We start from the raw sequence: 17,557 nt of genomic DNA, 5'->3' as shown, positions 1-17,557 counted from the left end.
CCTTCAATATTCCCAGTTCTTACTCATGCTTTTATAAAGAGAAGTCAAGAGAGAAAAATGAGCATAAAATAATAAGAAAGAATGTAGAGATCTGTTACTAGGAAGGTTCAGCTATGAGAACTAAGAGAACTGCGCCTTACAACCAGGGAGGATTTTTTTTTTTTTTTTAGATATATAAAAGAGTTGTTACATTCTTGTACAGCCACTAGTACGCATAGCGTTTCGGGCAGGTCCCTGGAATATGATCCCCTGCCGCGAAGAATCGTTTTTTCATCCTAGTTCACATTTTACTGTTGCGTTAAACAGAGGCTACAGTTAAGGAATTGCGCCCAGTAAATCCTCCCCGGCCAGGATACGAACCCATAACATAGCGCTCGCGGAACGCCAGGCGAGTGTCTTACCACTACACCACGGAGACTGTGAAACAGAATGAGACAAACAAAAGATATAACAAACAGAGGGTATTTGATCATAATATACAAGATACTTAAGGTAATGTAAAAGGTAAACAGGGACAACTTGTTTTTAACGAGAGAAAGAACAGGCGGACATAGGTTAAAGTTGATAACACAAATTAGTAGAAGAAAGATTAAGGACCTGCCCGAAACGCTGCGTGTACTAGTGGTTTTAAAAAGATTGTAAACACCATGCTATGTATTCTCACAAACCCATTGTACCTTCTTGTATATAAATAAATAAATAAATAAATAAATAAATAAAATAAATAAGGATATACTCATACCCTGTATGTCCAGGTAACAAGTGGAATGCACTGAAAGAAGAAGTTGCAGTAGCCACCACTCTTCAAGAACGTTAAGACAAGATTCGACAAAGATTGTGAACGTGAGAATAGTTAAACTGTAATGCATCAAGTACAACAAGGCCCAAGTAGGCGAGGTTTAAAGAGCTATACTTAACTTACCTTAGCAACCCATTCTCAGACCAAGTCCATTCCATCCGGTGGTCGACGCCGAAGACACATTCATCAGTCTTCTGTTAATTGAAAACAGAAGTTTTCTCAAATATAAATAATTAAAATATATATAATCAAATTTTGCATATTTAGGCACTGGTAAAGTTAGGTTAGGTGTTTAGGTTCTGTTGGCGATTATTTGTATTTTTTTGTAAGAAGGTAAAGCATTTACATCATTGTGGTTCGAACAAATGTCGTCAGAGAAGCACTTGTTCCGGAAGTGTTCAGACGTCATCAGTGGTGAGTCAAGTGTAAATCGTTTATCATTCAAAAACACCCCCCCCCCTCACTATCCCATCAGCGCCTTCCCTGCAAACACCACGTCCAACCCCCCCCCCCCCCACAATCCCTCACCATCGCTAAACCAACCACTACCCCCACCACCACCTTCCCAACACACCACCACCAACCCCCCAACCCCCCAATCCCTCACCATCGCTAAACCAACTACTACCCCCACCACCACCTTCCCTGCACCCCCCCCAACAATCCCTCACCATCGCTAAACCAACCACTATCCCACCACCACCTTCCCTGCACACACCACCATCACCCCCCCCCCCAACAATCCCTCACCATCGCTAAACCAACCACTACCCCCACCACCACTAACCCCCCCCCCCCAATCCCTCACCATCGCTAAACCAACTACTACCCCCACCACCACCTTCCCTGCACACACCACCACCAACCCCAACCCCCCAACAATCCCTCACCATCGCTAAACCAACCACTATCCCACCACCACCTTCCCTGCACACACCACCATCACCCCCCTCCCCAACAATCCCTCACCATCGCTAAACCAACCACTACCCCAACACCACCTTCCCTGCACACAGAGAAGATTCAGCGGTATGCCACCAGGCTCATCCCGGAACTGAGAGGAATGAGCTACGAGGAAAGGCTAAAGGAGTTGAACCTCACGTCCCTGGAAAACAGAAGAGTAAGGGAAAACATGGTAACCACCTACAAAATTCTCAGGGGAATTGACAGGGTGGACAAAGACAAACTCTTCAGCACGGGTAGAACACGAACAAAAGTACACAGGTGGAGACTTAGTACGCAGATGAGCCAAAGAGACGTTAGAAAGAATTTTTTCAGTGTCAGAGTAGTTAGTAAATGGAATGCAACAGGAAGTTTTTTTTATTGTTATTATATTTACATGCAAAGCATGCTAAGAAATACAATAAATACAATAAAACAAGGTCATGAGAACAAAACATAACACCGGCCCGAAGGGCGCACAATAATTATAACACATTAGCATAACAAACCACAGGTCCCATTCACACACCAAACACACAGCAATCACACAGACTACTCTAAATGCTCATACTTATCCGGCCACTCTGCTGCCGGGAATCGAACACCATATGCCTCCCAAAGCAACATGAGGTTATCCGGAACAGGTTTACTATGAACTGTACGAGGATCAGGCATCAACTCCGGCACACCCACAACAAAACACCGAGCCCGCGGAAACCAGATGGAAGAAGGGCTCCATGGAACAGGATGCACGCAGTCAACAATGTCAAACAGCAAGGGGTTCTTATCGTCATTCGCCACGTCGGAGGCCAAAACGAGACGGAGGGGCTTCTTCCCACGGGGCCGGGCAATGGGCAGCGCACTGGGAGTCTCCTCGGCTACCTCACAGGGTCCTCGGCTACCTCACAGGGTCCTGCGTCAACCACCGGATGTTTCGCCTGCAGGGACCCCCCCCCACGCCGGGCATCCTTCTTCAGCACCAGCGCGAGGCCTCTGCCCGCACCAGCACCCTCACCACCCACGTCCGTAGGAGCGACCACCCCCCATTGCGGAGAACCTTCTGCAGAAGAAAGAACAGGAGGTAAATCATAAGCACAAACATTGTCATCAGCAGGCACATGGACGTCAGCAACCACCATCGACGTAGAGCGAGATGCACCCAGAACCACCACATCATCGCCCGAAGATCCATCGGCGTCGAAATCCTCCACATCAGCCCAAGCAGTAGAAGAACGCCGGGAACGCTTGGGCTGCGGCTGCACATCCTCAGAGCCAGAGGTGGACCCAGAACCACGGGCTTCACAAGCCGGGCGAACCGACGCCCGTCACAGAACGGCAGCAGCCTCAACCACAGGGGGAACCAGACTGCACACATCAGGATGCTCTGCAGCCCCTCTAGCACTCAGCACAGCCGGCGAGGGCGCAGGGCCAGTCGCAGTAGCAGCAGCAGACGAAGAAGATGAAGACGTCGACGACTCGCAGAGACCATCCGGAAGACCCACGGGAGCATCTGGGACAGTGACAGGAGCAGAAAGATCAGCCGACGGCACTGTAACACCAGGAGGAAGGGCTGCATCATCTGGAAGACCACCGGGCGATGCAGAGGGAGCCGCAGCAGCCAACGGGACGTCCACATCCTCGCCCACTGAATCCACCCCAACAAGGAGTGGCGGGAAATCCTGCACCCGGAACAGGTTCACAGGAGCGACTGCTGCCCTAGAGCACCCGGCAGCCTGATGCCCCAACAGGCCACACTGAAAGCAGGTACGAGGTTGCCGGGCATAGTATACCCGGACGTAGTACCCCAGAAGCCTGACTGAAGAAGGAATGTCAGACCTCAGGCGCATCCTAAGGGTACGAATGTTCGTACGCGTACCCTTATACCTCCCCGAGGACAGCGTGTTCACTCGCACACTGACGACAGTGCCAAACTGCTGGAAGTAACGCCAGAGTAGGGCCTCGGGAAACTTCAAGTCGCCCCATGCACACTCACGTATGTCAGGGCACCACTATGGTCCGTAATGGTCACAGAGCCGGCACCATCCGGCAGCGACAAGGAACGCCCCTCGTAACGGCGGAGGAACTCACGGTACACCTCCTCCCCAACTAATTTGACAATAACCCAGTGAGCAGTTAACAGCTCAACTCCGTAGACGTTATCTACCGGGACACGGAGCATGTCACACATGACAAGCTCAACTACAGGATAACCAACACGGCCTGTAAACTCCAGGCCCATGAAATTCACTCTCACAACAGGGGGAAGAAGGCCTCCCATCGCAAGCGTGCGATGTCAACACCAGCCAAGATGCAACTGCAGGGAGGGTGGGGACGCTTACACCCCCAGCCGCTCGGCGAACCACCACCAACTACTGGAGGGCACAGACAACACGTCTATACCCCACCGCAGCTAGGGCGCAACTCCTGCACTAGGATGTGATGTGGTGGAGGCTGACTCCATACAAAGTTTCAAATATAGGTATGATGTAGTCCAGTAGGTATGGATGTATATATATCCAGTAGGGTAGTAGGGATATATATCCATATAAGAAATATACATCCAGTAGGGTAGTAGGGATGACGGCTTAAACACGATTTTTTTTTTTGGGGGGGGGAATCGTGTTTGTGACGTTGGGTTTCCAGTTAAATTTCCCAGTCCCTCATATGGTCTTAAAGGTTTCTTATGGAAGAAATTTAAAAAAAAATTGAGTTCAGTTTAGGAAAATATTTCATAGATCATAGAAGTTTCTCAAGAAACTCTTATAGAAAAATTCAGGGGGCAAAGTTCGCTCCATTCTTACTAAGAATAAATTCTATGGTCAATTTTTGTTTGCTTCAAAATCACTCACTTGGAGTTAAAAAGTTCTTATGGAGAAAATTCGAGACAAAAGGGGACCATATGTTCTTAAGAAGTTCTTTTTGGGAAAATTAAAAAAAAAATCAGAGTTCAGTTTTATGAAAATATTTCAGAGCTCATATAATCATAGAAGTTTATTTACGAGTTTAAGACCGAAATTATTTAAAAAAGACCACTTTCAGAGAACATTGTCATAAAAGTTTTATTAAGGAACTAGCAGTACCCGGCCACGCGTTGCTGTGGCTCAGCAAGGCATGTGTGTGGCTGAGTCACAGCAACCTTCCCTGTTCCCCCAGTCCTCCCCACCATTCCCCCCTCCCCATCTCCTCGGCCTCCCAACCATTCCCCACGCCACCATCCCCTCTTCCTTCCCACCATGCCCCACTCACTTGTCCCTTTTTCCTCCCCACTATTCTCCATTCCGTCATCCCCTCATCCCAAACTCCTCTGTCCCCTCGTCCTTCCCCACCATAACCCCCTACGGGAGCCGGTCAGCCGAGCGGACAGCACGCTAGACTTGTGATCCTGTGGTCCAGGGTTCGATCCCGGGTGCCGGCGAGAAACAATGGGCAAAGTTTCTTTCACCCTATGCCCCTGTTACCTAGCAGTAAAATAGGTACCTGGGTGTTAGTCAGCTGTCTCGGGCTGCTTCCTGGTGGGTGGAGGCCTGGTCGAGGACCGGGCCGCGGGGACACTAAAGTCCCGAAATCATCTGAAGATAACCTAACTTGTCTCCTCGTCCTCCCCACCATCTCTCACTTATTTATTTATTTATTGTTTTATTTTATTTATTTATTTATATATAGACAAGAAGTTACATTGGGGGTTAACAGAGAATATAGAAAATAAGTTAAGTAAACATTCTTATAAAGCCAATAGCATGCATAGCGTTTCGGGCAAGTCCTTAAACTAACAATTTTTTTTATATAAATTAACAGTAAAATTGATAAAAAATGTTAGCAGGTATTTTACAGCTTTTCTTTACAGGTACAGATAATTTTAAGACGAATAATTACAGTAGAATCAAGAAAAAATGTTTACATGTAATTTGAAGAAATTTTGACACAAAAGCAGATCAGAATAATACACAATAATAATAATACATAATAAAGAAACAAGGATTACTAGGTACATGAGGATAGCATTTCTGGGTTATACATTTGTTCACTGAAGCACAATATGAGGATTATTTCGATAGTCCACCAGTTGATTGACGGTTGAGAGGCGGGACCAAAGAGACTAAACTCAACCCTCACAAGTACAACTAGGTGAGTACACACCACCACCACCAACCACTCCACAATCCCTAACCAGCCGGTTTGATCCGGTCGGCCGAGTGGACAGCACACTGGACTTGTGATTTTGTGGTCCTGGGTTCGATCCCAGGCGCCGGCGAGAAACATTGGGCAGAGTTTCTTTCACCCTATGCCCCTGTTACCTAGCAGTAAAATAGGTACCTGGGTGTTAGTCAGCTGTCACGGGCTGCTTCCTGGTGGTGGAGGCCTGGTCGAGGACCGGGCCGCAGGGACACTAAAAAGCCCCGAAATCATCTCAAGATAACCTCAAGAAGAAGATAACCATCGCTAAACCATCCACTACCCCACCACCACCTTCCCTGCACACACCAAAAGCAACCACCCCACCATCCCCCACCCTCACTAAACCATTCACTACCCTACACTCATGCTCTACCAACAACAATATAACATCTCCCACTACATTCCACCTACACACCACCAACCACCATTTCCCATTACCATCAACCTTTACGCCAACAACCACCATCCCCCCCCTACCCTCCACCTTCACTCTGTGAGATTTTTTTCTACGCTTACCTCCCTTAGGAGGTGGACCTGAAGCATAAAGAACTGCACACTGCAGATATCTATACTCTAAGCATGAGACCAATAGAAAAAGGAAAGGCAGGAGCAAACTGCCAGGCTTCCACCACAAGGATGAAAACCTGTCCACTTAGGCCGCTAGTTCCTCCTAGTTAAAAATGACATTAAAACCAATAAAGGGTAACCGAAGGGTTCTCATAAGCAAATATTTGTATTTGATGTGGTGCTATGAATTGGAATTTTTTTTTTTTTTTTTTTTTTTTTTATAAAAGAAATATACAAAGTATAGCACAAGATACAAGACACGAACAGAAGAACAAGAACATAACAAAACATAAGTAGAAACACAGGCATAAAAGAACATTGCAGTGCAAGACCCTAGAAACTCCAGGGACAAAAGACCGAATACAAAATTAAACATAATAATGGACATACAACAAACGGACGCATACGGTCATGGAAAGACACAACAACCATACACAGAATACACCAGACACGCATACATATACAAAATTAGATTTTTATAAAAGAAATACACAATACACAAACCAGACAATAGAAAACAAATCATACATACATACAGGACAAACATAGCAAAGTGCGAAAACACGGATGCAAACGAAACATACACAACAAATACCAAGAAAGAAAACACAAAATAAGGCACAATAAGAAAACCCCGAAACGGGCACTGGATGGTTACACACCCACACACACCAACAAACAGAAAGTTACAAATAAATATCACGACATAAATAACATAAAACACAACACAAACACACACACCAAGTGCATTACACAAAACAGACAAGAAAACAAGCCATGCAGGGGCAAGAACAATACCCACACCACCCACACGCACAGACAAGATCACCCACCTGTGCACGCAGGCACCGGGGAAACATTACGCACAATACAAACAGAAACCAAACACACCAATAAACCAATCACTCATACTTCTCCGGGTACTCCCGAGCAGGAAACCGCAAACAATAAGCCTCCCAAACAAGTTGGAGACCGTCAGAAATCGGACCCCCAGGAGTCGCAGTAGGCCGAGGCATCGAATTCGGCACTCCCGAGACAAAACACTGCGCACTTGGAACCCAGATGGTAGAAGGGCACCAGGGAACAGGATGCACTGAGTCAGTACACTGAAAAGTCACAGTTGCCGTAGATCCGTCGAGCACCTCTCCGGTCGAGAGGACAAAAGGGACAGGTTACCCCCGAGGACGCTGGGCACACGGGCGCACACTGGGAAGCACATCTGACTGCACTGCAGGCCGCACACTGGCCCGCCCACTAGGGCGTGCACACCGTTGGGTGTCAGGAACCGCACCGAGACCCGCGGAGGGTGTCTCCGCAAGGGCCCTAGAGCCCCCACCAACTGGAACAGAAGCAGAGGACCCCCTCTTCACATCCTTCGTCAACACCACCACAAGGTCGCTCTTACCAGGGGCAACAGCCCACTGAGGGGAGCCACCAGCAGGAGGCACAGCATCCAACTCAGAAGGCACCACAGCGTCGGCCACATCATCATCCTCCATTTCATCCCGCTCCTCTGCCCACGACCGGCGAGGTGACGCACCCCGAGCCGAGCGATGGCGCTTAAACAGAGGCTGCTGATCGTCGGAGCTGTCACCCCCAACAAGCGGTGTCCCAGAAGAACCATCGACAGGAACGGAGACCGGAGTCGGAGAAGGAAGAGACACAACAGGCGGAAGGGAAGACGTCAGCACACGTGAGGTATCCAGGGATGGCGACGGAACCTGCTGAATAGAAGAGGTACTCGTCAACGAGGAAACTCCCAGAGTCGACGAGGCAGAAGACGTGGGCGGAGACACACATACCACCGCACCATCAGCCCCGGGAAGCACACTGCCTCCAGCAGGAGACTCGGTCACCACCCCTACAGCATCCCCCAAGGTCACCGGATGCGGATGCACTTCCACAGGCATCGAACGATGAAGGTCCGAAACAGGCGCTCCAAGGTCCCCCGAGCTCACCGGCGGGGCAGACACATCCGGTCCAGACGTATCGACATCCAGAACCGCCGCAGGATCCATACCAGGCACGCGCACAGAGCGAGAATCCGCCGGGGAGTCCACACGTACAGATAAGCGAGGAAAATCATCCTCTAGGAAAACTGAAGGGGCATCTGTATGAGGAGCGTCACAACCGGCCGCGACGTGGCCCTCAGCACCACACCGGAAACACGTCTGGGTCTGCCCCTGATAGAAGGTCCTCAGAGACAGCCCACGATATGAGACCCTGGACGGTATAGGGCTAGTGAGCCGCATGACAAGCGTGCGTGAACCCAGTCGGACCCCCTTTAGTCGGCCCGCACTCAAAGTGTTGAACCAGTGCTTCACCACCGACCCAAACCGCGTAAACAAGGCCATGAGGGCCGCCTCGGGGAAGGTCACCGGCACGCCGTGAATACTCACAAACGTCAAGGCCCCCCAGGGATCCGAGATCTCTACAGACACAGCCGAATCCGGAAGAGGAAGCGTGCGGCCATTCCAGCGGGCCACAAACTCCCGGTATACAGTTGACTTGGCGAACGACACCGCAACACGGGCGGGCGACAACTTCTCTAGGCCCAGGAGCTCGGGGACGTCAACACGGAGGACGTCGAAGAGGGCAACTTCTACAACGGGCCAACCCACATCAGCAGAAAAATCCAGCCGCACTGTATCTAGTCTTCTGATACGGCTAGTACCAGCCCCGTCCATACTGGCAGGTGGGGCCCCGACCAGCGGGAGCTCCACACCCCCCCACAGCAACCGCCACTCAGCAACGGCAAACGACCACTGACAGCCAGAGCTCGACGTCTGCACCCTCTGGTGGCGCAGCCAGGAATCCAATATGAATTGGAATTCGAATTTCCCAAGAACAGATGTCATTAAAAAAGATCACATCGCAAACAATCGCATAAAGCAGAACATGGGTGGAAAATAATGGTTGAGGGATTGACACCAAAGACCGTTTTCTATAACAATAAAACAATTTATTTACAAGAGACTAAACTACAACAACATTGAGTTTACGTTACGCTAATGTCAGTAGGGTAAAGTGTGACTAGAGCGACGCGCACCAGCTGCCAGGTGGCACTCCATGGAGTGCCAGCCGACAGGTGGCGCGCGGGTGTCTAGTCACACAGGCTTTTGGGGGAATTTCCCGGAAGTTTTGGCGCGTTTCGGACGCTCTCACCTGACAGGTGGCGCGCGGGTGTCTAGTCACACAGGCTTTTGGGGGAATTTCCCGGAAGTTTTGGCGCGTTTCGGACGCGTGTGAGCGTGTTGTGTTTGGGTATGTGGACAGGAAAGAGGGGAGGTTATGTTGGGCAGCTGACAGGTGGCGCGCGTCGCTCCCGTCCTCAAGTTTTTTTTTCGGGGAATTTCCCGGAAGTTATGGCGCGTGTCGGAGGTAATTGGAGCGCGTCGCTCCAGTCCTCGGGTGTTATGGTAAGTGGTCAGGAAAGATGAGAGTAAGTGATAGAGTAAGAAAATAGAAGGAAGATGGAGGAAGGAGTAAAAGAGTTGATCGTGAGTTAGTGTGTAGATGAGAGGAGAAGGCAACACAGCCTGTTACGTTGTTTTTGGGAGCTGGATGGAGCTTCCCCTCGCCGGGAGAGAGTGCTCTGGGCCATTATGTGGTTAGACAAACCCATTGACTCCCCTACAGGAAGGTCTTAAGTGGTGTTTGTAAGAAATGCATGGAAAAGACACGGGACTGTTGTCTTCAGAGTGGTGATGTTCGCCCCACGGCGGGTCCTCTTACACTGGATTCGTTAAGGAAGGGGAGCGAAGTACATACGACAGACCCACACCTGTCAGCCATCAATCAATCACTCCCACCCCCATCCCCACCCGCTCCCATACCATCAACCATTGTTCTGTGCAAAACCTTTTAGTATGTGTAAGCTATATCGTAACGTGATCAACATGGTGAGAGCAATAACGAGGGAAAAGTAAACACATTATATAAATTTTATTTCTTTATTAAACACTTAAGCGATTTACAACGATAATAATAATAATAATAAGACTTCTTCTTGGTGGTTTAGCTAGCAGACAGTTGTAGAAAGACCTTCATTCAGTCCATCGAACCTTCCCAACACGCTAGTCAAGCAGTCAATCTGTAGAAAGTGGAAAAGGTTATAAGTTTTGTTGTTGTCAATGTTGTAAACAGAAATACAGACATTATTGTGTTCATCATTCAATCCTAACATAAAGTATTACTCACCGCACTATCATCCTAGCCAACTTCCTCACACAACGTTTCACACCCAGCATCACTACCGTTTAAGCAGAATGTTTGCTTACACACAGGCATTTTCATCTGAGCGTAATTGAATTTCAACACTTTTTCATCATTCTTGCGAAAATGACCATATTTAAACGCTTCATCAAAGTGAAGCAGGGCGGCCTCTAAGCCTAGTCTGCAAAAATGATATGCAAAATAAACGGCATAATTCCCACAGAAGTAACTATTCAAGGATTGAATCCTTTTCTTCATAATATATAGGGTATAGTCTTGGAAGTAGGACATAAACTCTTCGAAATATCTTGAATACGTTCCTATTGCAGGATTGGCATAGCTGTCTAGTATAACTATCTCGCTTCTACCTTCATCCTTATTTACATAGAATGTTATCCAATGACCCATTTTATTACGAGAACCCGAGTCCAGAGTGTTCATTATGAACACCACAGGTCTTTTTTTATGTATTTTTGTCAGTATTTTCCGTACGTCATCAGCTAGGAAACATCCTAGATAGTCTACCCTATCACCTAAATTACTTCTGATAGCCTCATTTATTTCCAAACAATTCATATTAGTATTTTATCCTCGCGTATCGCAAATAACGCGACGATCCGCGTTATTTGCTGATCACACCTGTTGTAGAGCCGTAAACTAGTATGACTTTATTTCTAGCTACTCCGCGTTTAAATTCCAAAGCGATCCTCAGATTACCACTTTTTTCAATTGGGATGGTGTCATCGATATCCTCGGGTTGTAAATTAAAGGCCAGTATGGTTCCACCATTCACAAATGTGTCATAAGATAATATATTGTCTTTATCGAAGCCTAAGGCTTGTAATGCTGTGTAATACAACTTGGCGCAGTTATGAGGGAAGTCACACCCAATATTGACAATATTAGTGCTATTCTGCGATATTAATACTTTACTAAGCTCGCAGTTTTCCAAATAAAGCGGGTTGCGATTATATGCACCAGACACAGCCTCCATATCAAGGATGATCATATATAAATGTTCTGGTATAACAGTCCCCCACGGCTGGTCCATTGTTATAGAGCGTTGACCTGTGCCCAATATATACGTTTTGTATAAAGTTTTATTAAAAGTATACGTAATAGGAGAGTTGTTCTGCACCATGGCTTTATTAACTGCTACTAATCCTTCAGGGTATGGCAATACCCGATCCACCCATAGTCGTGTAGACTTGATATTATATTTAAAATTAGCATGTTCATTATCGCTGAGTATAAGCCACTTATCAGGTTGAAGTTCGAGCCTCACCCTGATGTCCACATTATCCAAAACGTATTCACTAACGGATGTGACATCCAGCATTAGTTTAAAACATGTATTCACGCCACTCGTTTTCATATCAGTCATCCGTTGCTTCTCACTAGCCGAGGCATTAGTGAAATAACCAGCTTCAATTTTACCAGGATCAACTCGGTTAAAAAACTGTGACAGTTTATCATAGCGGTTAGCCTTACACCCAGAAATTGTAGATAATAACTTTACGTATGACCAGAATGAGAATAATGAGCTGGTTTCAACTACTGTTTCGTTTAAATACACAATCGCGGATTTGAATAGAGTTTGCGATAATCCATTCACCAACGATGCGTTTTTAGCATCTCCTAAAGGCGTTATTCCATCTTCTTCGGTTAGATCAATAGTCAACTCTTAAGCTATAGATGATAAATCCACCAGTTGACCATTCACTCCCTTGATGATGAATTCCAGATAAGTGTCTGTAAACTTATTATTGACCCCAGAATTCACAGGTAATACATCCACCGTTTGTCTGCTGGCAATTGTTGATTCTACCAATCGAGGGGAAAATACCTTAGGAAAGGCTTCACTAACAGCAGCTGTATAATGTTCTAACGGCACCTGGAGGCCCAGGACCTAGATTCAGGAAGCTCTGTGTATTTCTTCGTAAGTGGGTTTGCTACGAAGGTTCCTAAGTGCGCCCTAAGAAGATGCTTAGGTGCGATTCAATAAGGTATACTTAGGAAGAAAATTGTTGGTTCACCTGCGTGCCGATAGAGGTCACTACTGTGTTTCGTTTGGCCACTCAGAGAGCAGCAACATTCTTCATATTGAAGATTTAGCGCTGGCTTATCGCAGCTCTACTGCCTCCTATTTACGTCGAATTTTCTTATAAAATTAGTATATTTCGAAGTAAAACAATGTTTTTTCAACTTCTACAGCCAGCACCGACATTGTAGTAAACAAATATGTTACATTTGTTGTTTACCTACGTAATTCTAAGAGATACTGTGTAGCTGTCCTTGTTGCTCGGAAGATGCGCTGACAATTATTGTATATATTTACTGAATTTACCCAAGGGCCACTAACTATCTAGTGACCTCGAAGAGGACAGAAAGCCGGCGGCTTGTTAAAGGGCCCGCCAATTGTCTTAATGATATTTTTTAGCTGGAATTTGGCATTTACGGCTTCAGCGGGTAGGCGGTTCCATGGGATTATAGCCCTCTTGGTGGAAAAAAAACATCTGTTTTCAGTCCTACTTGAGAGAACATACTCTCCAACACTATATCTGTGATTGTCCTGCTATCAGTGACTTCATACCAAATGGTATGAGGTATTTTGAGCTCTGTAATTACTTCATACACTCAGGAATATTGGAAGATATTCTTGTGCTGCACCCAGATTTTGCCAGTGGAGGCTAATAGATCAGCATTAAGTATTTTGTTCTCTCCTAATTCCATGTATGACTGGCCATCCTGTGAGGTGAGGATGTTGGGTGAGCTTGTAGCTGGTTTTTGATCTACACTGTGTGGTCCTTTATACAGAATTGGGAAGCAGCACATTGCTGTGTATACCTAAACATGTTTAAAAATACATTGTTTGAGAGGAGTTTTGTAGAAACTGGTAAGAGTAATTATAATATAATGTTTCCATGATTCAGTGCTTACCTCTTGTGAAAATTGCTTAGAGTTATTTAGTCAGAGTTGATTTGTTTTTTGTGTTGAGGCTGGTATTTTCTAAATTGATTCCATGTACAGTATGTCTAACCATCCTGTGAGATGAGAGTATTAGATAAACTTACAGCTAGTTTTTTATCTACACTGTGTAATATTCCATATAGAATAGGGTAGCAGCACATTGCTGTGTATACCTAATCTTCTTAATAAAAAAAATCAGTAATAAAGATTTTAAATTATAGTTTGTATTATTACAAATACAGTACTGTATTATCCTTATTAAATCATGTTGACCATGGATCATAAAGATCTCATGTTGATATGTAATACAAGTCATATTTCTTTTGAACTGTTAATCCATGCTAATCATTCATTAAATTGTGCATTATGTCTTAATTTTTCACTTCCTTGGATATACTGTACAGTACAAAAAGATAGGATAAAAATAAACCAGTAATATTTCTTTCATTATATTTTTCATTTAAATAACTGCATCAATATTTTTACAGCTGACAGGATTTGTTTTCCCATACAGGTGCATTATTTGTTAAAAAAAATTTGGTTTATTGTTACACACAATGGTGCTACATAGCCTTCCCAGCTTGGTGCCTTCTTTTAATACTTACTGATTAAAAAATAAATAATAAATACATTTTATTCAGGAAAAGTACATACAGTTGATTTACAAACATAATGTTGGATTTATAGGCAGAGCTAGTACATACAATACCTAAAGCCACTAATACTCATAGCATTTCGGGCAAGGTGTGGGGGGAAAAAAACACAGACTAAAACTTGATAGCAATCGAGATTAGGTATAAATTGTGTTGAAAGAAGGAATAAAAAATACAAAAAGGGGGTTAACATAGCATAAATCAGCAATTGCACATGTTGGTGAACAGCGTTGTTTAAAAAATAGCAAGACATGGGTTGACATTTAGGAGGTAAGTTAGGTTACATGGAGTTAATTAGGCAGTACTTGGTTTAACTCTTAAACTGGTTGAGAGAGGTACAGCCTTTGACATGATTCGGGAGGTCATTCCACATTCTGGGTCCCTTGATTTGTAGAACACTTCTAGTTTGGTTACACACAGCCAAATTGAGTAACAGGAAGAGGTCTTGGACACAAATTTGTTCCATGCTAAATGTAGAGGAATCAGCTGAGTATTCCTCAAATAAAATAAGTTGCCTCAGCTTATAAGGTAAATAAAATAAGCATTTCTCAAATAAGTAGCTGCCTCACCTCACTGCCTTACTGTTACATAGCCTTCCCGGCATGGTGCCTTCTTTTGATAATTACTTGTTCCACACCCAAATTGTATAACAGGAAGAGGTCTTGGACCCCTACTTCCCTCTCTCTTTTTTTAGTAGTCTATATAGTCATAATTATAGCTTTAAGTATTCAATGAATAAAGTTTTTGACATTTTTACCCTTTTCCTTACCTAACATCATTTGTGCAGCATATTTTTATTTTATGTCTCACCCAGATTTAATTTCAAAATAAAACCAAACTAAATAAATTAGAAATGGGTATGTATAGCTAAGGTACACCCTTACTACTAGGTGAACAGGGGCATTTGGTGATAGTAAATGATCCCATCAGGCAGGGCTCATCACCTTCTCTCATATTTCATGTTCACCAGTGTTTATTTACTTAATAACTACTGGTATAATATCTTGCTATTATAAAACTAATTCTACTATCATCAAACACATATTTACTTCAAGTTTCAAGCAGAGAATGCATATATAACTAACACGAAGGATTACTCTTCACTAGATTCACCAGCTATAATATTTTGGTCATGTTCCAATATCATAAATCGATCCCAGTGTTATGTAGTAGAGAAAAAATGACTTATATCCAGTTTACGTAAAGCTACGAGTGGTCGAAACCACACTTAAATCCCGGAATGAACTTACGAAGATTTTTCCACTTAGGGTAGTTAATTGAATACGGACGTAGCCGCCACGAAGGCGCTAAGACGGAAAACGCTCTTAGCTAAGAGGAAAAACCTTCGTAAGTACCTTCCTGAATCCGGCCCCAGAGCGTTATATCCGGGCATGTTCGCGCTTTAGACAACATCAGCCGAGTGAGAAGAAGTTATGACAACACATCATTATATTTCGCTTTAGTAAAACGTTTGATGTTTACTAATTTTTTTGTTTGTTTGTTCTTTTTTTTATACACTCTTCCACCTATCATTTGCTTCCCCACTCCTTTCAATGTTTCAATTCCGCGTTTCTTAAGAGATTGTTTGAAAGTTTGTTTGTCATTATTAATATCGTCTAGTACGTTCTGCCCCAAGCTAAGCGCAGCCGGGGCCAGAGTCCTCATGATAAAGGGCGCTGCTCGACGCGCTATCCCGCTTAAAAAGGAAAATATTCCTCCTCCTCGCGTATAACGTCTACTGCTGTTGAAAATCCGTATATCATCAGTCCCTCCACCTCTAGGAGGGGTTAACAGAATGTATAATTCCTCAACAGAGGGAGGAATAAAGTGGACACGCATTTCTCCGCTTGTTTCAGACGAATGAGGTGTGGCGGGAAAGCATTGGTGTTATATACCTCCTGCAACGGGGCGTACATGCAAGACTGCTATGGTGCACCCACGTTCATCGAAATGTATTGGGTTACCATCTTGATCCCTAATAGTGATGCTGACGCTATCTATCATGTTAGTGTTAAGACGCACATATAGTTTTTTATTGTTGCTGTTATCACTTCCATTTAGGGAGATTACATCCAAAATATTTACAGACTGGTTTCCATATCTAGTAGAAGAGATTCTATCGCAATAAACACACAGAATATCAACTCCTCCTCTAGGCATTGGCGGGAATAGACATGTGTTAACTACATTCGAGGCGTACTGACGTTTTGCGAATATGTCATATTCTATTTCTGGAACTACGCCCAACACTTTCCCAAAAGCGGTTCCAAATGATAATGTAACTCTACTGATGTTTTTATGCCCCGTTGCAGAGCTAATATTCTCATCACTAATCACAGTAGTGAACTTGTTTCGATTGGAGGAAGAATCATATTTAATAAAATGCGTTCCATATTTAGCTGAAAATTGTTTTAATGACTTTCCTAAAAAACTCAGTTTAGCATTACTTGAAAATATGGCCTCTATTTCTCTATTAATCGTGGTATTAATTTCTTTTATAGTTCCGGCTAAAACATCAGATGATAATAAATGCTTTGAATGCATGTATTTCCCCTCGCTCACTTTCTCATACGTAACGCCTACACGTATATATGCCTCAGGATTATCACGCTTAATAACGTAATGTGAAGTGGGGAGGAGTAATTTTTGTAGACACATTTCATAACTCCTCCTGGGATCTAATTCTAGCTGGTTAAACAATCGATTTTGGAAAGATGCGGGGATGTTATTGGGGAATAAATGCGTATCTGATACGCTAGTGGCGTATATCACGTGAGTGTCCAAGACTTCCTCAGTAACACACAAACACCACATTGGCGACGAGGATGAACTGTGAACGCAGGTATTTGTTCAGTTTCAAACACAAGGGAGAAGCATGCTGCCTGGAGGAGGAAGAGAAGCTGTGAGCGCCATACCCGATGCTGTATGCTAACCGATGCTGTGTGCTAACCAATGCTGTGTGCTAAACGATGCTGTGTGCTAACCGATGCTGTGTGCTACCCAAGCTGTGTGCTACCCAAGCTGTGCTGAAGAAACTGTACTGAAGAATCTGCCGACGTTGTGTACGAAACGACGCTTTGATGTGTACAAAACCTGATGTTTTGGTTACGAAACGACGCTTCGTGCTACAAAATTCATCACGCTGTACCAACTGCTGCACCAACTGCTGTACCAACTGCTGCACCAACTGCTGTACCAACTGCTGCTGTACCAACTGCTGCTGTACCAACTGCTG

The 17,557-nt window shown here is 44.8% G+C and overlaps 1 protein-coding gene across 1 annotated transcript; it reads left to right on the top strand.

Moving 5' to 3' along the window:
• Positions 1 to 1,164: 1,164 nt before the first annotated feature.
• LOC138351698 (uncharacterized) lies at positions 1,165 to 3,478 on the top strand. Its single transcript, XM_069303717.1, has 2 exons — positions 1,165 to 1,213; positions 2,856 to 3,478. The coding sequence occupies exons 1-2, from the start codon at positions 1,165 to 1,167 to the stop codon at positions 3,476 to 3,478; spliced, it is 672 nt and encodes a 223-aa protein (XP_069159818.1).
• Positions 3,479 to 17,557: the final 14,079 nt, after the last annotated feature.

The sequence above is a fragment of the Procambarus clarkii genome, chromosome 50 (genome assembly GCF_040958095.1).
Source record: "Procambarus clarkii isolate CNS0578487 chromosome 50, FALCON_Pclarkii_2.0, whole genome shotgun sequence".
NCBI classification, from domain to species: domain Eukaryota; kingdom Metazoa; phylum Arthropoda; class Malacostraca; order Decapoda; family Cambaridae; genus Procambarus; species Procambarus clarkii.
Note: the sequence above shows the minus strand (reverse complement) of the source record. Positions and strands in the feature narration are given on the sequence as shown.

Coding starts and splice junctions, on each gene's coding strand:
- LOC138351698 (XM_069303717.1), top strand. CDS start 1,165: ATGTCGTCAGAGAAGCACTTGTTCCGGAAGTGTTCAGACGTCATCAGT. Junction 1,214..2,855: donor GTGTTCAGACGTCATCAGTG/GTGAGTCAAGTG, acceptor TGTCATCAGCAG/GCACATGGACGTCAGCAACC.